At 44.1% G+C, this 24030-nt stretch overlaps 1 protein-coding gene across 1 annotated transcript in view; it reads right to left on the reverse strand.

Annotated features, from left to right (window-relative positions):
• Nucleotides 1-20532, reverse strand: part of GLT1D1 (glycosyltransferase 1 domain containing 1) — a 58495-nt gene extending 37963 nt beyond the window's left edge. Inside the window, exons 1-4 of the mRNA XM_075569234.1 lie at nucleotides 20307-20532; nucleotides 14334-14487; nucleotides 5847-5947; nucleotides 20-71 (exon numbers count right to left, since the gene is read on the reverse strand). Coding sequence (XP_075425349.1) covers nucleotides 20-71; nucleotides 5847-5947; nucleotides 14334-14487; nucleotides 20307-20374 — 375 coding nt within the window. The 5' untranslated portion in view covers nucleotides 20375-20532. The remainder of the gene's footprint in view (nucleotides 1-19; nucleotides 72-5846; nucleotides 5948-14333; nucleotides 14488-20306) is intronic.
• Nucleotides 20533-24030: the final 3498 nt, after the last annotated feature.

The following is a 24030-nucleotide window of genomic DNA, read 5'->3' on the forward strand; positions in this document are numbered from 1 at the left end:
ATGATCAGACGTAACATACCCAGGTCGTTGCTGCCACTTCCTTCATCTTGTAAGTGAAAGCCACAGCAAATCTGCAACAACATACACAGTGATTATGTAAAACAGGGGTGGCCAACGCTTTGGTTTTGTTTGTTTTACTGGAAATCAAGCACACATGGAACTTAGGACTTGTAATATAGTGTGTGAGGCCGTGCGCACGCTTTTTGTGTGTATGCTATGAGCGAGTGAGGTACTGTGTGTATGTATGTATATGTGTGTATGTGTGTGTATGTGTATATGTGTGTGTATATGTGTGTGTATGTATGTTATACATACGTTCAAAATAAATACATTAATAAATTATTTATTAATTGTACATATATGCACACATACATGCACACATACTTGTACACATACATACACACACATTATACATACATTTCAGCAGTGGTAGAGGCGCAAATTCATTATTTTCTTCATCTTCCCCCGTCGATCGGTTCCATACTCACTGCCGTGCACGCGCGGCACCATTATAGAAAGGCTGACTAACCTCAGCCAACTATAACTGCCGCGCTTGCGCACGGCTTCAGCAAGCGCGCCCTCTATAGAACAGTCCTTAGGGGCCTCTCCTGAATGGGAAGTGTTTGTCAAACAAGTGCTTTGTTCCCTTTATCCCACCCTGTCCTTATCATAGAATCAATAAAGATAAGGGGAGGTGGGGGGCAGGGGATTCTGGCTGTACAAGCGCTTGCTGATCACAGTGACATCACACGTCTCAGCTCACCAGGTTTACAAAACCAACTACAAAATAAATCAAATAAAATGATTTCAGAAGATTTATGGGTGTCAGAATTTGTTAATAAAAAACCCCTAGCGTCAATGACCCCGTAAACATGTTACTGCCATTAGTACACTTTGAACCTAAGGGGTATTTCCACTCTTAAGATGAGAAACAAATTGGCAACCTGAAAATTTACATTTAAGACTGAAGTTACAAAGCAATCTAAAGCCACAATAATAATTTTGAAAAAAGTCTGTGGGTCAGTACAGGAATGTCTTCCAGTTGTAAGTGACAGTATTTTGGAGAATCTCTATACCTTATATTAATACTAACTTTATTTCATATAGTGCTTTTCTTCCAATGGGACTCAAAACACATCACAATTATAGTATAGTGCGCGGTACGTAGGGTTGCCAGGTGGCGTCTCCAAAAATACTGGACACAATGGTGAAAGGTGCAATGCACTTGACACAAACACACACACACCTCTCCGCTCCATGTTGTTTTTTCCTCTCCTTGGCCTCAACCACAGGCTCCAAACACCTCCTCCTGATTGGCTGCATTACCCAGTAGCAGCCAATCAGGATCAAGGAAGCTGCCACGCCCCCTAGCAGCAGCCCTGCTCTTTCCCAGCTTGGGGAAATCCTGCGGTCCCCCCCAAGGCCGTCAGGTCACTATGTCCAGAGAGGTAATACCGGATACATACATGTCCAGTATTGCCTCTAATTTTTTTTTACTGGACAGAGTGTCCAAATACAGGCCCGTCCGGTTCAACACTGGACACCTGGCAACCCTAGGGTACGCAGCATATAGGAATGTTACAGACACAGTCCCTGCCCAGATGAGCTTACAAGCTATGATCTCGGAGGCACAGGGAAAAAGTGACTTTCCCAAGGTCACAAGGAACTGACACCAGGAATTGAAGCAGGTTCAGTGTCATTGTTCTCAAAGTCAGTGTCTTTACTCACTGAGCCACTCCTTCAGCCCAGATAAAAAAAATTGTTTCTCTTTTTCGCTCAGCTCATCTTTCTCTCTCACAGACCTATCTGTCCCATTATTTCTCACATCCCATTCTCTGCTCCCTTTGTTCATCTCTCTTTGTCCTCTATGCCTCCCCATCCGCCAACCAACCATACCTTTACCCCCCCCCCCCCCTTTCATTTGTCTCTTGCTGCAGGGGGCACTGTGGAAGCAGCAGCTCTGGTCTGCACAGTCCTCTCCACAATAACACTCTGCTTACAGAGCAGCTGCATGGCTCCTCCAAGATCTGATATTTATCCTATAATGGTATATTTATCCTATAATGGTAATCTGCCTTCCCTCTCTGACAACAAACTGGCAAGGAAGGGCCTGTTCCCAGACATCTCACAGCGAGGTTCACTGTGTCTGAGATATAGGGATCAGTATAGACATTAGGTAGGCTGAAAGATGGGGGAGACACGCCCCGTTTCCTCCCTCTAAGGGGTGCGCCTATGAAATTACTGATACAGTTAACGGTGGCTTCTTACGGTGCTGAATAGCGGCCTACGTTTGAATAACAGAAGCGTGCAGCTTTGCCGTTCCACTCCTTGGACTACGTGTGGGATAACTCTTGAACTAGGACTCACTACATTCTCCAAATTACATTTGAGAACATTTGTGCTTCTATTTCCATTTCAGTGCTGTTTTCAATGTTAGAAATAACAAGCTAAAAACATTAAAAAGCGCTACATGCCCCAACTTATTGGTGTTCCCACCGCTGTCTCTCCCTGCCCATGGAGGGTCCCTTCTCCCCTCCCAGCCTTCCCTCCCCACCTAGCCTGTCTCCTGCTCCTTTCTCTCGTTCCTCTTTCTTCTAATCTTTTAAGTTTCTAGCAGGGAAGGCAGAAAAACTGAAAGTTGCAGCGTTCAAGGAGGACAGATAGTTAAAAAAAAAAAAAAGTTGTTAAAATCGAAATACCTACAACATGTTAGACTAGATTACATTGAAATTTGAGAAGGTGTTGAGGTTATGTTATTTTTCTGAATCTGAAAATCAAAGTGCTGTTACAATATGGTAAAGTGCACTGCATGGTAAAAAAAATGTATATTCCTGTAAAACAATAAAAAAGATTGAAACAAAAAAAGCGCGACGTATAACAGGCATAAATAATCTTACACATAATTCTAGTACAGTACCTAGCTGTTCTATTCATTGAGAAATGCAGATATATTTTTGGGGGGCCAGATGTGCTATTATAAAAGAAGGAGAGAGGTCAAATATTTGTCAAAGTTTCATTAATAGACATGGTAAGAACACTGTTGCTCCTGGCTGAAGGAGTTGGAGAAATAGATGTTCTGCTCCTGGGCAAGAGGAAATCTGATAGGCATTTTCATACCTTTTAAGATGCATGTAAGTGCAGTGACGTGTACAGAGAAGAGTTATATGAATGTCTTCAAACTTGCCTTGGTAAAGCTTTCCAAATTTGAACTTTGCTCAGGAATGCGTGAAAATAGACTTAAATGCAATAGTTTGTGAAACTTTGGCAAATATTTGCACATAATCCGTAGAGCCCCATCTGGTCACTTTTAACAACACATCATCTGCGGATTATATGGTCGGAAATTACGGTAGTTATATGGAAGTATGAAGTATGTCAAAATACTCTATCACTTTTAGCATACGGAGTACCTAGGGAGGAGAGTCCTAACTCAGGCTCAGGATAGAATGCTGACATGATACATGCAGACGTTAAGATGCGCATAATGTCTCTGTGTTCAGAGGTGGCGACAGAGGCTTCCTGTGACACCAAAGCACTTTCATTTCCCCTTCTTCACATGATGCAATGTCTCCATAAAAGACCAGCATCATACTATGCCCTGCACTGGACTTCCTGTGTCCCTTTCATATCCCATTAGCAACTACCTCTTTATGCCCGGGCACTTTCATATCCTAAAAATGGTCCCCCCCCCCAAGTATAATGTATTTTATTATTTCACAAAAAAAAAAAGGTTCATTCATTAAATAAAGTGCAGTGTGAAACTGTGTCCAGCATGTTGCTTGATTTAATTAATGTTTCAGTGTTGCCTGTGTTTATGTTTTGTATTGCTTGATAATTGATCATTTCTGTCTGTTCAGATATTTATTTTTTACTTGCTACGTTTACTAGAATACATGTGTTGCTTTGGCAATCTCCAATATTCACAGTACACAGGATGGCACTCACCCTGATCACTGTAGTTTGGATTTGTTTTATTTGAGCTATAATAATGCGGCTAGCGCATGCCACAGCAATGGTAGGTGTTGCTGCCCTAGGACTGGCTCTTGTACTGGCGCCCCACTAAGGGCCTTGGTGTGACCCTTCGGACTCTCTGCTCCTGGTCATTTTATATTAGCTACATAGGCAGTCAACTGTAACTTGTCACATTGAAACTCACCTGTAAGTTACAGTCATGTAAATATATATGGTACAGATGTTACTAATGCCTGTAACAGTCTTTAAATGTATCTAAAATGACATTGCAAGAAGCTTGCCGCCTTTCAACTTGTGTTTTCTCATCTGACCCCCTTTGGAGAACCAGTTGAAGAGCCCTGCCCTGGGATTTCCAAAATAGTAACGTGTCCCAAGACAACGGGGATTTCAATGTACCGGAATTACAATGATACAAAAGCAAGTCAGAGAATAACAAAATTAAAAGGAGCAAAACACTCGCAAAAACTTAAATAGGATTATGTTTACTTATGACCACGACTGGCGATACAAAATAAACTTTTTTTTTCTCATTTGTTCTACGCGGGGGTGGTAATAATTAGAACCCTTTTTCCTGTTGTGTTTCCCTGGAAAAGGAAGTGAAGCATTTTCATTGATGTGAATGAATGGAAGTGTATGAAGCATATTTGAGGAAGTGTGTGCTGTGGCCATGTGGCTATTTGTTTCCGTACAATGAACCACTGGAATACGACGCATATGGAAATGCACGGTGTGATTTGTGGACTGGACGGTGTTGCGTTTGCCTTTTGGAAGGAGGATTGTACCAACAGCTCCTGCTCTTTACAACAAAGAACAAACCTGAGGTTCCAAAATCTCTTTTACACTGTTACACTGTCATTTCCTCTATGAAGAACTCTCATGTTGGTTCATTATGATGGATCAGCTATGCCACGGGCACATTCTGGTTTTGTAGCAGCAGATCGTAGTGGCCAGCCCAATGGAAATTAAAGTGGAGCTCCCTCTACTTCTGTTTCCTGCCCACCTCATGTGATCGCTCCTGGAGCAAAATCACATTACACGGAAGTCCAGTGACACTCTGGTACAAATTCACACTTCTCCTGGACCTGAACGACTACTAGAACTTACTATTCAAATATCACATGCGGCCTCCTTATCGACTAGGGCAGGGGTGCTCAACTTCAGTCCTCAAGGGCCATCCACAGGTCAGGTTTTCAGGATATCCCTGCTTCAGCACAGGTGGCTGAATCAGTGGCTTAACTCTTGAGGACTGGAGTTGGCCACCTCTGGACTAGGGAATAAAACACACATTGAATAATAAATATCAAGCCCACAAGATCGTTGTTCACTGTCAGAGAAAAGATCTTACACGGGCATAACCTTCAATACTAGGTCCATAGATACGGCTGCCTATGTAGACCGAGGTTTATGAGATATAAGAAAGTATCATTCAATACAAAAGGTACAGTATACATTTAGGGACCTATCCTATGGAATCGCAAGTGGCCTGTCGCACTTGAAATGGTATGACTCTTCAGACTATAAAGAATAAGCCGCTAACGCCGGATCGGTCTGACGGGTGGGCAACATTCACACAGCGAATAAAACATTACAAGGCTTTAGAAATAATCAGAGAGGGAAGAAACATACTTTCAACATCTGTCTGGGAGAATAAGTGATTTGATTACATTAAAGAAAGCCCTGCGGGAGAGTGGTAGGAAGCCTTGGTATGCAGTGCAACAGATTGCATGTGTAATGGGGAATTACTTCCTTATCAACCACTCTTAGAAGGGAAAAGAAAACCTCAGGCATGAAGGGGTTAGTCTTATTTGATGCTGGAAAAGGTGTATTAACTTCTAGCAAAAGTGCGGCATAAATAAAACCCACAGTTTCTGTACCTGGCCTCTTCAAGTACAGCTCCCATCACCCTGTATTTTTCTTCATTCTTGATGTCTTCGTTTATATCAGTTCCACCAAAGACAGCTCCAAAAGGGATTCTGTTACCTGCAAAGCAAAGCCCCACTGATTATAGCTGCAATACAAAGCAAAGCCCCACTGATTATAGCTGCAATACAAAGCAAAGCCCCACTGATTATAGCTGCAATGCAAAGCAAAGTCCCACTGATTATACCAGCAATGCAATGCAAAGCCCCACTGATTATACCAACAATGTAATTGTATAGTATTGTATGTCTTTATTTATATAGCGCCATTAATGTACATAGCGCTTCACAGTAGTAATACATGTGGTAATCGAATAAATAACAGATAATATAAATAACAGATCATGGGAATAAGTGCTTTAGACAAACATAACATTAAGGAAGAGGAGTCCCTGCCCCGAGGAGCTTACAATCTAATTGGTAGGTAGGGAGAACGTACAGAGACAGGAGGAGGGAGTTCTGGTAAGTGCATCTGCAGGGGGCCAAGCTTTATGTATCATGTGTTCAGAATGTTCTCAGTGCTATTCGTATGCTTCTTTAAGCAAGTGTGTCTTAAGGTGGGTCTTAAAGTTGGATAGAGAGGGTGCTAGTCGGGTACTGAGGGGAAGGGCATTCCAGAGGTGTGGGGTAGTCAGTGAAAAAGGTTTAAGGCGGGAGAGGGCTTTAGATAAAAAGGGGGTAGAAAGAAGACATCCTTGAGCAGAACGCAAGAGTCGGGATGGTGCAAAGCGAGAAATTAGGGCTGAGATGTAAGGAGGGGCAGAAGAGTGTAAAGCTTTAAAAGTGAGGAGAAGAATGGAGTGTGAGATGCGGGATTTGAATGGAAGCCAGGAGAGGGATTTCAGGAGGGGAGATGCTGAGACAGATCTAGGAAAGAGTAGAGTGATTCTGGCAGCAGCATTTAGGATAGATTGTAGGGGAGACAGGTGAGAGGCAGGAAGGCCGGACAGCAGGAGGTTACAGTAATCAAGACGGGAGAGAATGAGGGCCTGAGTCAGAGTTTTAGCAGTCGAGCAACAGAGGAAAGGGCGTATCTTTGTTATATTGCGGAGGAAAAAGCGACAAGTTTTAGAAATGTTTTGAATGTGAGGGGCGAATGTGAGAGAGGAGTCGAGTGTGACCCCTAGGCAGCGTGCTTGGGCTACTGGGTCGATGATCGTAGTTCCAACAGTAATGTGGAAGGAGGTAGTAGGGCCAGGTTCGGGAGGTAGTATGAGGAGCTCTGTTTTAGCCATGTTGAGTTTAAGGCGACGGAGGGCCATCCAGGATGATATAGCAGAGAGACATTCAGAAACTTTGGTCTGTATAGCAGGTGTAAGGTCAGGTGTTGAAAAGTATATTTGTGTGTCGTCAGCATAGAGGTGATATTTAAACCCAAAATATGTTATTAGGTCACCTAGAGAGAGTGTGTACAGAGAAAAGAGAAGAGGTCCCAGGACAGAGCCCTGGGGTACCCCCACAGAGAGATCAATAGAGGAGGAGGTGTTAGCAGAAGAGACACTGAAAGTACGATGGGAGAGGTAGGATGAGATCCAAAATAGAGCTTTGTTCCGAATACCAAGAGTATGGAGAATGTGAAGGAGAAGAGGGTGGTCCACGGTGTCAAATGCTGCAGAGAGGTCGAGTAATATGAGCAGAGTGTAATGACCTCTGTCTTTGGCAGCATGGAGGTCGTCAGTTATTTTAGTGAGGGCTGTTTCCGTGGAGTGAGCAGTGCGGAAGCCAGATTGTAGAGGGTCTAGGAGAGAATAGGTGTTGAGAAAATGGAGCAAGCGAGAGAATACAAGACGTTCAAGGAGTTTAGAGGCAAAAGGCAGGAGGGAGACAGGTCGATAGTTAGAAAGACAGGTAGGGTCAAGCTTGCTGTTTTTGAGTAATGGTATGACTGTTGCATGTTTGAAGGAGGATGGAAAGGTTCCAGAGCAGAGGGAGGAGTTAAAAATGTGTGTGAGCGTAGGGATTATAGTAGGAGCAAGAGGTTTTAGGAGATGGGAGGGAATGGGGTCAAGAGGGCAAGTGGTAGAGGGAGAAGTGGCGATCAACAGCGACACATCCTCCTCTGAGACAGTGGAAAAAGAGTCAAGGAAGGCAGGAGGAGAGTTAGGAAGAGGTGTAGGATGGGAAGAAGAAACAGAGGGGATGTTCTGACATATGGATTCCACCTTTTCCTTAAAATAGTCAGCAAAGTCCTGAGCGGAGATGGAGGAAGGAGAGACAGCTGAGGGTGGTTTGAGTAGAGTATCAAAGACAGAGAACAGTCGGCGTGGGTTAGACTTGTGCATGTTGATTAGTGCAGAAAAGTAGGCTTGTTTAGCTTGTGAGAGGGCAGAGTTGAAACAGGATAGCATAAATTTGTAGTGAAGGAAGTCTGCGAGAGTGTGAGACTTCCTCCAGAGGCGTTCAGGGGAACGAGTGGAGGAACGCAGCATGCGTGTGTGGGAATTTAGCCAGGGTCTAGGGTTAGAAGGGCGAGTGCGGCAGAGAGAAAGTGGGGCATGTAGATCAAGAGAGGAGGACAAGACAGAGTTGTAGTTCCTGACCAGGTTGTCGGGGTCTGTAGCAGAGCTGAGAGAGGAGAGGGAGGAGCGTAAACTGGACTCAAAGTCAGGTAAGTGAATAGAGCACAGGTTCCTGCAGAACCGGGGTGTAGATGGAGGTGTAGAAGGGGAGAAGCGAGATAGAGAGAATGAGATGAGATGATGGTCAGAGAGAGGAAAAGGGGAAATGGAGAAATCAGAGAGAGAGAAGTTCTTAGTGAAAACCAGGTCTAAGTAGTGGCCATCCTTGTGTGTGCTGGCTGCAGTCCACTGTTGAAGGCCAAAAGAAGAGGTTAGAGAAAGAAAGCGGGAAGCCCAAGGGAGAGAGGGGTCATCAATGTGGCAATTGAAGTCCCCAAGGAGAAGAACAGGGGAGTCTGAGGAGAGGAAGAAAGAGAGCCAGGATTCAAAGTGAGAGAGAAAGGCAGAAGGGGGATGAGTAGAGGTAGGTGGGCGATAGATGACTGCCACATGAACAGGGAGAGGAGAGAAAATCTGGACAGTGTGAGCCTCAAAGGAGGGAAAAGCAAGAGAGGGAGGAATAGGAAGGGTTCGGTAACGACAGAGAGAGGAGAGCAGGAGCCCCACGCATCCAACCCTGCCATCAGTGCGCAGAATGTGGGAGAAGGAAAGGCCACCGTAGGAGAGGGCAGCTTCCAGAGCAGAGTCAGACTGAGTGAGCCAGGTCTCAGTTATAGCAAAGAGAAGCAGGGAGTCAGAGAGAAAGAAGTCATGCACAGAGAGGAACTTGTTAGAGAGGGAGCGAGCATTCCAAAGGGCACAGGAGAAAGGGAGAGAGGAGGGAGGGTGGCAGGGGATGGGTATAATGCAAAGCCCCATTGATTATACCAGCAATGCAATGCCCCACTGATTATACCAACAATGCAATGCAAAGCCCCACTGATTATACCTGCAATCTAATGCAAAGCCCCACTGATTATACCTGCAATCTAATGCAAAGCCCCACTGATTATACCTGCAATGCAAAGCCCCACTGATTATACCTGCAATGCAAAGCCCCACTGATTATAGCTGCAATGCAAAGCAAAGTCCCACTGATTATACCTGTAATGCAAAGCAAAGTCCCACTGATTATACCTGCAATGCAAAGCAAAGCCCCACTGATTATACCTGCAATGCAAAGCAATGCCCCACTTATTATACCTACAATGCAAAGCAAAGCCCCACTGATTATACCTGCAATGCAAAGCAAAGCCCCACTGATTATACCTGCAATGCAATGCCCCACTGATTATACCTGCAATCCAAAGCAAAGCCCCACTGATTATACCTGTAATGCAAAGTCCCACTGATTATACCTGCAATGCAATGCCCCACTGATTATACCTGCAATCCAAAGCAAAGCCCCACTGATTATACCTGCAAAGCAAAGCCCCACTGATTATACCTGCAATGCAAAGCCCCACTGATTATACCTGCAATCCAAAGCAAAGCCCCACTGATAATACCTGTAATGCAAAGTCCCACTGATTATACCTGCAATGAAAAGCAAAGCCCCACTGATTATACCTGCAATGCAACGCCCCACTGATTATACCTGCAATGCAACGCCCCACTGATTATACCTGCAATGCAACGCCCCACTGATTATACCTGCAATGCAACGCCCCACTGATTATACCTGCAATGCAAAGCCCCACTGATTATACCTGCAATGCAACGCCCCACTGATTATACCTGCAATGCAACGCCCCACTGATTATACCTGCAATGCAACGCCCCACTGATTATACCTGCAATGCAACGCCCACTGATTATACCTGCAATGCAACGCCCCACTGATTATACCTGCAATGCAACGCCCCACTGATTATACCTGCAATGCAACGCCCCACTGATTATACCTGCAATGCAACGCCCCACTGATTATACCTGCAATGCAACGCCCCACTGATTATACCTGCAATGCAACGCCCCACTGATTATACCTGCAATGCAAAGCAAAGTCCCACTAATTAAACCTGCAATGCAAAGCCCCACTGATTATACCTGCAAAGCAAAGTCCCACTGATTATACCTGCAAAGCAAAGTCCCACTGATTATTCCTGCAAAGCAAAGCCCCACTGACTATACCTGCAAAGCAAAGCCTCACTGATTATACCTGCAATGCAAAGCAAAGCCTCACTGATTACACCTGTAATGCAAAGCCCCACTGATAATACCTGCAATGCAAAGCCCCACTGATTATACCTGCAATGCAAAGCCCCACTGATTATAACTGCAATGCAAAGCCCCACTGATTATACCTGCAATGCAAAGCCCCACTGATTATACGTGCAATGCAATGCAAAGCCCCACTGATTATACCTGCAATGCAAAGCCTCACTGATTATACCTGCAAAGCAAAGTCCCACTGATTATACCTGCAAAGCAAAGTCCCACTGATTATACCTGCAAAGCAAAGTCCCACTGATTAAACCTGCAATGCAAAGCCCCACTGATTATACCTGCAAAGCAAAGTCCCACTGATTATACCTGCAAAGCAAAGCCCCACTGATTATTCCTGCAAAGCAAAGCCCCACTGACTATACCTGCAAAGCAAAGCCTCACTGATTATACCTGCAATGCAAAGCAAAGCCTCACTGATTATACCTGCAATGCAAAGCCCCACTGATTATACCTGCAAAGCAAAGTCCCACTGATTATACCTGCAAAGCAAAGTCCCACTGATTATTCCTGCAAAGCAAAGCCCCACTGACTATACTTGCAAAGCAAAGCCTCACTGATTATACCTGCAATGCAAAGCAAAGCCTCACTGATTATACCTGCAATGCAAAGCCCCACTGATTATACCTGCAATGCAAAGCCCCACTGATTATACCTGCAATGCAAAGCCCCACTGATTATACCTGCAATGCAAAGCCCCACTGATTATACCTGCAATGCAAAGCAAAGCCCCACTGATTATACCTGCAATGCAAAGCAAAGCCCCACTGATTATACCTGCAATGCAAAGCCCCACTGATTATACCTGCAATGCAAAGCCCCACTGATTATACCTGCAATGCAAAGCCCCACTGATTATACCTGCAATGCAAAGCCCCACTGATTATACCTGCAATGCAAAGCCTCACTTATTATACCTGCAATGCAAAGCAAAGTCCCACTGATTATACCTGCAATGCAAAGCAAAGCCCACTGATTATACCTGCAATGCAAAGAAAAGCCCCACTGATTATACCTGCAATGCAAAGCCTCACTGATTAGACCTGCAATGCAAAGCAAAGCCTCACTGATTAGACCTGCAATGCAAAGCCCCACTGATTATACCTGCAATGCAAAGCCCCACTGATTATACCTGCAATGCAAAGCCTCACTGATTATTCCTGCAATGCAAAGCAAAGTCCCACTGATTATACCTGCAATGCAAAGCAAAGCCCACTGATTATACCTGCAATGCAAAGAAAAGCCCCACTGATTATACCTGCAATGCAAAGCAAAGTCCCACTGATTATACCTGCAATGCAAAGCAAAGCAAAGCCCCACTGATTATACCTGCAATGCAAAGCAAAGTCCCACTGATTATACCTGCAATGCAAAGCAAAGTCCCACTGATTATACCTGCAATGCAAAGCATTATTTCCGGTACGGTGTTCAGTGATGACTCAGACAGGTCTGCAACCCTGATTTTCACCATCATCTTTGCCATAGAGTGCTTCCACTGCCAGGGATTCTGGGAAATGACACCCAAATGAGCACACAGTGTCACTTTTTGATTCCAATCCATTTTGACATGGACCCCTATAAGCATATGCCTGCCGCATTACATAGCTGTCAGCGAGTAGGTTTACTGGCTCTGCACTTCTTTAACCCAGGCTTTGCTGAAAAGCTGTGTAATGCGGCAGGCATAATCTTATAGGGATCCATGTTATGATGGATTGGACACAAAAGGTGACACTGCTCATGTGCATGTCATTTCCCAGAATCCCTGGCAGCAGTGGGAGCACTGTATGCCAAGAGATAGTATGGAAAGGCAGGACTACAGACCTGTCTGAGACACGTGAATGGGCTCTCAAGTGATATTTTTATTTGCTGTACGCAGTACAGTGGAGGCTTTTTGACACTTTATTTCTCCACCATAACTTATATAATGTGTGGTGTGTTCAATTACAAACATTACACATTTTCCTGCAATGCCACTGGACTGTGTTATGGATGATTCTTGACCCAGTCAGCATTTTAGAGCGGCTTTCTTCTATGACCGCAAAGCAAATATTAAACCTCACTATACATATTAAACCATAGTCGATGAGACAAATGTTTCCAACGTGATGACCAAAAGGAAAAGACAGTATTAATATTTGAGTCAGGTCCTCAGGCTGAGCAGAGATGTTTGTGTCAGTTACAAGAGAAAACAGTAACTGCTAAGCACATAAACACGGACATTTTTACTAAAAGCATGTGCGCTCTGTACCGCTTACCTAATCCCTTCCCAAACCGCAGACAGGCACCAGGAGGGGGAAACAAACGCAAAATATTTGATACATTGATAATGAGAAATTAATTGGCAAAAAGCATCTGCGTCAATTTTGGGGCACACGCATGTTGGATATATAGGGTCAATTTTGGGGCATACGCATGCTGGCTAGTGTCAATTTTGGGGCACACACATGTTGGATATATAGGGTCAATTTTGGGGCATACGCATGCTGGCTAGTGTCAATTTTGGGGCACACGCATGCTGGATATATAGTGTCAATTTTGGGGCACACGCATGCTGGATATATAGTGTCAATTTTAGAGCACAATCATGCTGGATATATAGTGTATAGCACAACACGTTAACTCTAGGATTAACGAAAATAACCCAGTTAGCAGCACTCAAAGTAGTATTAATAGCTAAATTAGCCTGGGATACCAATTGTCCCACTATATGAGGTAGAATCACCAGACAGGTCTCGATTCAACACCCCATAGGGGATTTTAGTATTTGTTCGTTTTGTAATTTTTAGTCGTCGCGGTTGTCATAATTAATAAATATTATTTTATTTTTTTCTTGAATTATTGTTTTTTGTGAGCTCTGACTCACTCTAGTTTGTCACTAGGTAGGGGTGATTCTACCTCATATAGTGGGACAATTGGTATCCCAGGCTAATTTAGCTATTAATACTACTTTGAGTGCAGCTAACTGGGTTCCTTTCGTTAATCCTAGAGTTAACGTGTTGTGCTATACATATCTTTAACCCTTTGCACCCTAGTCTACAACTCTATAGGTATTGGGTTGAGCGTTGAGCCATTTCTTTAGTTGTTTGGATATATAGTGTCAATTTTGGGGCACACGCATGCTGGATATATACTGTCAATTTTGGTGCACACGCATGCCCACATTCAGTAATTAACCGAACTCACGCTGTTATCTAAAAGAATTGTAAATCACTAGAGATGTTAGAGATTCCTTTATTTAGACCATAAATTCTTCAGGTCATTGATTGTTTAACATATAGTGCTCCTATCCCAATCTATTCAACCACTGTTCTAAGGCTGCGCTTATAGTGCCTTGTGACGGCGACGCAACGTCGCTCCAAAACAAATACACTGACTCCATCGCAAGCACTTATAGTAAGCGCGATGGCGACAGAGCGGCCAGAAATTTTGAAGCCGGGTAAATTTGATGTTTTTTTAGAGACCGTCGCCACATGTGACTGTGTTTAAACCCATCAAATTGCACGACCCGCCCCTTTTAGTGACGTCACTGGCCTTGTCGCCAGCGACGTCGCTAAAAATCAAATTACAACTTTCGCCAGTGGTGACGGCGACGGGTGACGTCATCGGCCGCCGTCGCCGGCACTATAAGCGCTGCCTTACGCTGCTTGCATATTTATAATATGAAGTGTTGCATGCATGGGCAGAGCGACAATAATACAAATGCTTGTGAACAGCAAAGGTTACCCAGCAGAAATCTGCCTGCTTTGTACAGATGTATTGCCAGCCCGGCTTCAAATTTCTCTTGGTAGATCAGCCGTGCTACTTCGAATGGGCTCCGAACAGCATCAGCATCTTTGAGTATACACGTGTGGCCGGCGTCTTCAAGATGATCCCTGGGTATTGAGAATAAATAGAAAGAGTTTATCTCATTTAAGCAGACAAATGTGGCACTTGGTAAACACAGACTGCACATACTGCTCATCTGAGGTCACATGCACTGTAAGGAACCCCAACCCTCTCTAATAGCACGACTGAGAGCCGAAGCATAGTAAGGAACCCCAACCCTCTCTAATAGGGCGTCTGAGATCAGATGCATTGTAAGGAACCCCAACCCTCTCTAATAGGGCGTCTGAGATCAGATGCATTGTAAGGAACCCCAACGCTCTCTAATAGCGCGTCTGATCAAATGCACTGTCAATTCTTCTGTATTTGGTACAATTTTCAAATGACCTGTAAATTGCAGGAAACCATTTAGGGATGCCCGGGGAACCCAAGGGTACCTAGGACCCCCTGTTGTAAAACACTGATTTAGAAGGTGGGAAGAAGAGGTCAGTATCTGTAATTATTACAATGCTCAGGGTTTCTGAGTGTTGGACACATACAGACATACTTGGTACTGCTCTTTAAAAATCAGTAATTCTCTAGGAATGACACAAACACTATCAGTTCATTATTCTCCCTTCCGAATTTTTACAACCTGTAAATATATATTCTTATTTGAAGCACAAACGTATTCCAAATGTATTTTCTAGTCCGATGATTGCTGAAGGAATGCCATTCATGATTAAATAGTAAAGTCATTTTTTTAATGTAGTCGATTATTAAAACTAAACTGCTGGTGTTGAGCTTCTTAATAAATTACAATAGAGGTTTCCGTGAAAATGTTTAATTATTTTGTTCCTCACTGAAAGATCCAGTTCAAGTAGCTAGTTTTCTTAAGCTTTCACCCAGATTAATATTCAGCTGCAAAAGGTAATGTTATATTAATCAATTAAAGGCAAATAGTACAGAAACACCTTAATAATTCTTCTTATTGGTGACATTTCTTTAGGCTAAATATGGAAGCATGAAAAAGGAAATTGCACAGACACTTGGAAAAGATGGGTGTCACAGCGGAGAGACAATACATATTGTCATGACATGAATACAATCTATGTCGGCTCCACAATACATAGGTGTGTCCTCTGTACAAACTTAGCAGCGCAGATACAATCATAGTTCTTCATTTACCAGCATTTGTTCCTATATTGTGCTGCAGTGAGCAGAGTTTTACAGCCTGTGCTTTACTACCTACTCCTCAAATGACTTGAACTCAGGAACACGATGTGACATGCCTAATAAGTAAGGCGTGTTACATAGTCCTCGCTGCTGCGCGTAAGGGCGAGCGCCCGGCATTGCGCGTGCACGTGGCGTGTGCATTTAGATGTTAGGGTGCAAGCGTGACGCGCGCAGTTAAGGGGCGTGACTGAAGTCACAGCGTTAGGCCACGCTGATTGGTTCGCGGCGTGGCAGCAGCGAGAAAATACAATTGGATTGTATTTTCCCTGGTCTGCCGCGCCACCGCTCACGCGTCCCAAGTATACCAATGTCTGGCTAACACAGCCAATTATAATTGACGCGCGTGCACTATATTACACACCTAAGGTCTCAAGGAGAAGGCATTGGGGTTCAAACTTGGTTCAGCTGATTCAAAGGCACTTCTTCCCTTTGTGTTATTTATATCTTATTATTTATATGATTGTAACTATTACTGTTGTGAAGCACCATGTACATTAATGGCTCTATACAAATAAAGACATACATACATATACATACATACAAGAACACTACAATGTTAAGAATGTTATCAGCATGTGATCTGACCTGTCTTTATACTTCTGGAGAGCATGCTCTCTCATAGGAGACAAACCAAAGCTCTTTCAGCTCTACTCCCAGTCACATAATAGGCGTCAGCAAAGCAAGATGCCTAATTTAAAAATGTTCTCTATTCTCAACCTTTACACAATCAGAATTCTTGTCACCGTACGAGCTCTACTGCAAAAATTAAGAGATAGATTCACAATGAAAATGTCTCAGCTGCGGACATTGGCGTACCTTCTTTATTTAGGCCATCTAAAACTCTTTACACATTAACAGAGTTCAACAAACACTGCCAAATACAGAGGCATTGAAAGTGTTGATGAGATAAGACCTGTGTGTACTCAAAAGAATAAGGAAGTGACAATGTAACTGCTTCACTGCCAGAGTCTAGCAATGCAATGACCTGCTATGCGCATAGAACAATATAATATGCAAGGAATAAAACATTACATCTGCCATTTAGATTGTAAGTTCTTCCGAGCCAGGAGTCCTTTCTCCCATTGGTTACTTCTTTTTGGGTGCTCTAATTAGCCTTTGCAGCATATTTCCATGTCATGTATACTATTTCTGTGAAGCACTACCCTCGCCGCCCTTACTAATTAGAAGAAAATATGTAAATGAATGAAATACTTGGATGTGCATTGGGACTTCCTTTTTTTTTCTGGTCACATTTCCAATAGCACTCTAGTATTAAAAATATAAAATATTGTGGATTTCACGATGTGCATTTCTACCCTCAGGGTTGTCACTATATCAGGGGTGACCAACTACCGTCCTCCAGGGCCACCAACAGGTCAGGTTTTAAGGAGATCGCTGCGCCAGCAAAGGTGGCTCAATCAGTGGCTCGACTGCCCCACCTGTGCTGAAGCAAGGATATCCTGAAAACCTGACCTGTTAGTGGCCCTTGAGGACTGGAGTTGGTCACCCCTGATATAGTGAGTAGTGAGTATTTGGAAGTCTGTTTTGTTTTGACTGTGACTTTTGCGATTCCGCCTTATATGTCAGGGGTTTCACTTATTTATCGATTTGATCTTGTTGGTTTTATTTTGATATCTCTAGTTTGGAGTTTTATTTTGGGATATATTCAAAGTTATATTTGATGACGTTTTTTGGTCTATCATAGTCAGTTTTTGCTGGCCTACTAGCTTTGGATGTAGTGCTTCGTTTTTCTCTCTCTCCTCTGGCGGATCATAGTCAGTGGCAGATTTCCCATTAGAACCATTAGGCCCGGGCTTAGGGCGGCAAAATTTTGGGCCGGCAAAAATGTCCGCCCCCTTATACATTTGCCGCACACTCTCGGGACTGATGGGAAGTTACTTACATATGCCGGGCGCCTCCTTACTGTCGCCCTCCTGCTCCTTCGGATTCGAAGCATCAAATGACGCCACAGACATCCCCAAAGTGGCGTCACGCGGTGTCTTGTTGCCATGACAACGTGGCATCGCAGCATCAAATGACATCATGATGTCGCATTACCATGGCAACGAGACGCCGCGTGACGTCACGTCGGTGACATCCGCGGTGTCATTTGACGCTACAAATCGGAAGGAGGAGAAGAAGGAGGAGGAGGGCGGCAGAAAGGAGATGGCTGGCATATGTAAGGGCCTAGGGATGGCGTATTTTTAAATCCACCGCTGATTATAGTGTTATTATCGATCATAAGATCTGAGCGCTAAATACAGAGCCTGCTTCTTTTCGTTGTGCGTATGAAGAGATGTATCCTGGGTATTACCCAGAGACAGGATAAAGAATGAATGGGTTTGGAAGCAAACAAATGTCTGTGACATCATCACAAAGGCGAAGAAATTAAAATAGCGGTTGGGTCAGACATATCACAAGAAGAAATGATCATTGTTGGTACTCGACTGGATTCCAAAGCATATCAAACGACCAAGGCAACAACCAAAGTATGATGGGGGGGGAGATAATTTGTTGGAGCGACGTGGAGAAGAGGCTGTGACCGCAGTACCTGGGAGATCATTGGCGAAGACCGGTTGACAGAGGGACCAGTATAGAGATAGAGGGGCTCTATGGGACATATGCATTCAAGCAAAAGTGATACAATACTGGGGCTAAAAAAGAGAGAATCTGCATCGTACGTATCAAAGAAAAAAATCTTATGGAAGTCAATAGGATTTTACATTTGATACTTCTAGTGCAGTTCAGTTTGCCCGAGAATTTACCCGATACAAAACCCTTCTGTCTCTCCCTTATTTATATATCTCTCTCCTTTGTGTACATTGCTTGATGTATGTATATCTTTATTTATATAGCGCCATTAATGTACATATCACAGCATTAATACACGTGATAATCATATAAATAATACAAATAACACATAATAGGAAGGGCATAAAAGTGACACTGAGGAAAAGGAGTCCCTGCCCCGAAGAGCTTAGGAAGAAGGCGCGGAGACAGTAGGATGGTGTTCTGGTAAGTGCGTCTGCAAGGGGCGATCTATGGAGGTGTAAAGTATCAGCCACGGAGCTACTCATATGCTTCGTTAAGGAGGTGGGTTTTAAGATGGGTCTTAAAAGGTGGATGTATATATAGATTAAAAATGTGATGTGGGCAAAATGACTAAAAGTGATTCAAATTAAGGGAAATAATACCTTAATAAAATGTATGGAACAAAGGTCAAAAAAATCCGCAGCACTCACCAGTAATTGCCATATAAATGGTTTAATTCATCTACCAAGCACCAGGGGTAAGTACAAGAGTAGTGGAGCGACGTTTCGGACCTCCCTGTCCTTTATCAAGCCCCCATTAATAAAATGTATATATACAGGCATACCCCGCTTTAAGGACACTCACTTTAAGTACACTCGCGAGTAAGTAGATATCGCCCAATAGGAAAACGGCAGCTCACGCATGCGCCTGTCATCACGTCCTGAACAGCAATACCGGCTCCCTACCTGTACCGAAGCTGTGCGCAAGCAGGGAGATTATAGAGCCTGTTACAAATGCGTTATTTACATCAGTTATGCTCGTATATGACGTTTGCAGTACAGTACATGCATCGATAAGTGGGTAAAAGGTAGTGCTTCACTTTAAGTACATTTTCGCTTTACATACATGCCACGGTCCCATTGCGTACGTTAATGCGGGGTATGCCTGTATATAATTACTAAATGTTTAATATGAATACACAAATAGACTACAGTATCCAAGGTGCATACAATGTGCACAAAGTGGATAAGTGATATAGAATATGTAAAAAAAAATCCAATTGCGAAGGGTGTGGAGAACCAATTCAATAATCAACTGGCGAAGCGTCTGCTAGATTCGTATGCTGCTTTAAGTAAACTAAACACAGACCAGTCGGTGATAGAAAAGCAAAAAAAAGTGCCTAGATATTCAAAATACAAACATTTTACTATTCACAGATATACTGAAACCAGTAGAAACACATTAAAAATAACCTACAGGAAAACCATAAGCACTTGCTGCCACAAATGGCGATATGAGTGAGAGGCGATACAAAGTCCAATAAGTCAATAGAGAGGCAAATTGTTTGTATCTCCTCTCACTCATATCACTATTTGAGACATTTGTGGCAGCAAGTGCTTATGGTTTTCCTGTTGGTTATTTTTAAAATGTTTCTACTTGTTTCAATATATCTGTGAATAGTAAAATGTTTGTATTTTGAAACACACACACACACCTCCATTGTGTACATTGCTTAGCACCTATATTCTTTCCCTTGTATACATTGCTTAGCGTGTGTGTGTGTGTGTGTGTGTGTGTGTGTGTGTGTGTGTGTGTATATATATATATATATATATATATATATATACACATATATATATATAGTGTACATTGCTTGGCACCCCTATATATCTCTCCCTCTGGTGTACATTGCTTGGCACCCCAAATATCTCCCCCTCTGCTGTACATTGCTTGGCACCCCTATAGCTCTCTGGTGCACATTGCTTGGCACCCCTATAGCTCTCTGGTGCACATTGCTTGGCACCCCTATAGCTCTCTGGTGCACATTGCTTGGCACCCCTAAATCTCTCTGCTGCACATTGCTTGGCACCCCTATACATATACATCCCCCCTGCATACTCACCTGATTCTCTGAGCTGTGGTGGCGTTGCCAGTGTGGGCTCTGAGACAGGCTAGGAAGAGGATCTTCATGGCTCACAGCAGGGAGCCCCCGGCCTCTCTGTGCCACGTCTCCCTTCCCTGTCCCATCTGCATGACACCTGCTGTCACACACACACCCTCCTGTGGCTGCTACACCCGGTCCCCTCCTGGAACATGCACCCCCGGAAACCTGCTCACTGCTGCTCTCTGGTTCCTATCCGCTGCAGCACTGTGCATTGTACTGATGCTGCAGCTCTCCTGTATTGTGTGACAAGAAGATTTAGTAGTTGTGTTGGCTAGAGCAGGGGTGGCTAACTCCAGTCCACAACAGGTCAGGTTTTCAGCATATCCCTGCTTCAGAACAGGTGAGCCACCTGTGCTGAAGCAGGGATATCCTGAAAACTTGACCTTGTAGTAGCCCTTGAGGACTGGAGTTATCCACCCCTTGCCCTAGCCAACACAACCACTAACATCTTTTTGTTTAAAATACAGCAAAATCTCACCTTTAATAATCCACAGAAAGAATTTGCTGTTTTCCATGTTGATGTAAAAATGTAGCTGTGGTCACTTGGTTTTACTCTTTGCTGTGAAAGGCCCTGCACCGCATTGCATGGGAGTTAATGGTCACAAGTAGGAAAATATCTAAACATGTGGTTGACAACACATCATCTGACATGTAGTTGAAACCGAATATGAATGGATTTATGGTGCAAATCTTTGGTTATTACATCAAGAGGACTGAAATTAGGAAGTTAACGTTTATGGCTCATAACTTTCCATATTAGTCACAAGCTATGTTAACTCCGTCCTCTTATTCCACGAGTGCAGTACTTTGTGAATAAGACAGTGCCAACTGTCAATCATACACCAGGTGAATCTGAACCTGTAGCAGGGATAATGCAGGATCAGAAAGTCTATCGGGGCGTCTGTACTGTACTAAGATCATGTCTGCATTTTTATTGTGTATCAACATTTTAGCACTAAAAAATAATACAAACCTCAATCAAACATGTTTCATATTCTTAAAGGCTTCATACGGTACCTATGGTGCATAGTTTGTTGTTTGAAATAAATGTTGACGCATTGCAACATTATATAATTTAAAACAAAACGTTGTGTATTTTTTTTAAATTTATAACTAGTGTTAGTAAATATAAATGATTACTGTAATATTATTCATAATCACAATACTGTGAAAAGAATACATTTTGTTAACTTTTATAACAAAACATCCGTGCTGCATCCAAAAAATTGTTGGTTGATAACAAGCAATTTAATTCTAACGGAATAAACAGACTTTTTTAGGATGTTGAACTTGGCAGGCGATTGATGCACTTTCTCCTTTTTATTGCGACACAGAAATATTTTTTAGGACAAACAATAAACATCTGTACACCTAGCGCAGTTCATTCTGTGCGCCAAAAAAATCTAAAACAATGGCGCACATGAGCGCAATGCAAAATGAGATTTTATATCACTGCTCACACACTGGGCACCATCCAGTTTATGAAGTTTTCTATCTCAATGTCTTGTATAGCGCATACACAGAGCGAACCCAAATAACAATAATATACATTTTAAACATTAAACATCATGTATATAAAGACTTAAGCAAGTAATAGTGCATAGACTTGCACTGGTTTCTTTTATATAATCATGATACATTTAGTCATCGTTTTCTGAACTATCCTTTCCCTCTAAGAAATTGGAAAAAAAAGCACTGGTGGGTAAACTTCTTACATTTATCATTTTAGAAACTAGTAGCAAAAATCAGATGTAGAATTGTATTGTATTGTATGTCTTTATTTATATAGCGCCATTAATGTACACAGCGCTTCACAGTAGTAATACATGTGGTAATCAAATAAATAACAGATAATATAAATAACAGATCATGGGAGTAAGTGCTACAAGCATAAAAGTAACATTAAGGAAGAGGAGTCCCTGCTCCGAGGAGCTTACAGTCTAATTGGTAGGTAGGGAGAACGTACAGAGACAGTAGGAGGGAGTTCTGGTAAGTGCGTCTGCAGGGGGCCAAGCTTTATGTATCATGTGTTCAGAATAGCCACAGTGCTATTCATATGCTTTTTTAAGCAAGTGTGTCTTAAGGTGGGTCTTAAAGGTGGATAGAGAGGGTGCTAGTCGGGTACTGAGGGGAAGGGCATTCCAGAGGTGTGGGGCAGTCAGTGAAAAAGGTTTAAGGCGGGAGAGGGCTTTAGATACAAAGGGGGTAGAAAGAAGATATCCTAGGGAAGAACGCAAGAGTCTGGATGGTGCATAACGAGAAATTAGGGCTGAGATGTAAGGAGGGGCAGAAGAGTGTAAAGCTTTAAAAAGAGACAGTAGTAGGGAATACTGGTAAGTGCGTCTGCAGGGGGCCAAGCTTTAGGCTAAGGCCCCGCTCCCAGAGTCAGCGCGCCCGCACTGCAGACAGGCGGGGCGCTGACATACACAGACCGCGATATGCGGTCTGTAGGGAGCGGGAGCCGGAGCAGGAAGTGGGCGGGAGTGGGAGGCTTGAGCGGGAGGGGGGGGCGCGTGGCTTGAGCGGAGGGACCCGCTACTCCCCCCCCCTCCCTCCACGGCTTGGGCTGCTGATTGAAGGTAAGTAAAGCAACACACACACACAGACAGAGGCAGGCACTCACGCACTCAGGCACACACATACACACACAGACAGGCACGCACGCACTCAGACACACACACAGACAGGCACTCACGCTGCTTTCACTCCACACTCCTCCCCGCTCCCCGAAGCCTCTCCTCCTCCCGAAGCCTCCCCTCCCCATTGGCTCACAGCCACACCACGTGACGCGTCAACGCTAGGGATCACCATTCTCTTGTATCCCATAGCGGCTGACGCGCCACAGCATGTAGTAAGCTGTGCAGCCAGGGGGGACCGGCTCCACAGGATTCCCCTGCTGGTGGGGAACTCGCGTGTGGCTGCCCGCGCCACCGAGCGCAGCGGGACCGAGGCCTTATGTAACATGTTTCCCGTATTATCCACAGTGCTATTCATACGCTTCTTTAAGCAAGTGTGTCTTAAGGTGGGTCTTAAAGGTGGATAGAGAGGGTGCTAGTTGAGTATTGAGGGGAAGGGCATTCCAGAGGTGCGGGGCAGTCAGTGAAAAAGGTTTAAGGCGGGAGAGGGCTTTAGGTACAAAGGGGGTAGAAAGAAGACATCCTTGAGAAGAACGCGAGTCTGGATGGTGCATAACGAGAAATTAGGGCTGAGATGTAAGGCTGCAAACACGCAGGCCACCAGACCCTTACCCGAATGGTCCTTGCCCCCGCTGCCTCCTTCCGGCAGGGCTGACTACGTACTGTGACGCGTCAGCCTGCAGGAGGTACAACCTCCTTGTGCTTTCAAGCGCTGACGCGTCACGTGGTACGCGATACATGAGTCAGCCAAAGGGGAGGAGGGGAGGGAAGGAGCTACTGATGGGAGGCGGCTTGGGAGGGGAGCAGGGAAGGAGCTGCGGGGAAAAATGTGTGAGTGTATGTGTTGTGTGTATGTGTTATGTGTATGTGTTGTGGGTAGTGGTGGGGGGTAGACGGCACCACGGCACCACGATCTGGCAAAGTTTTACTATGCCCCCCCCTACCACTCCCGCCCCCCTCCCGCTCCGGCTCCCTACAGACCGCATATCGCGGTCTGTGCACCGCCTGTCTGCAGTGCGGGCGTGCTGACTGAGGGAGCGGGGCCT

This window comes from Ascaphus truei, chromosome 13 (genome assembly GCF_040206685.1).
Source record: "Ascaphus truei isolate aAscTru1 chromosome 13, aAscTru1.hap1, whole genome shotgun sequence".
Taxonomy (NCBI): Eukaryota; Metazoa; Chordata; class Amphibia; order Anura; family Ascaphidae; genus Ascaphus; species Ascaphus truei.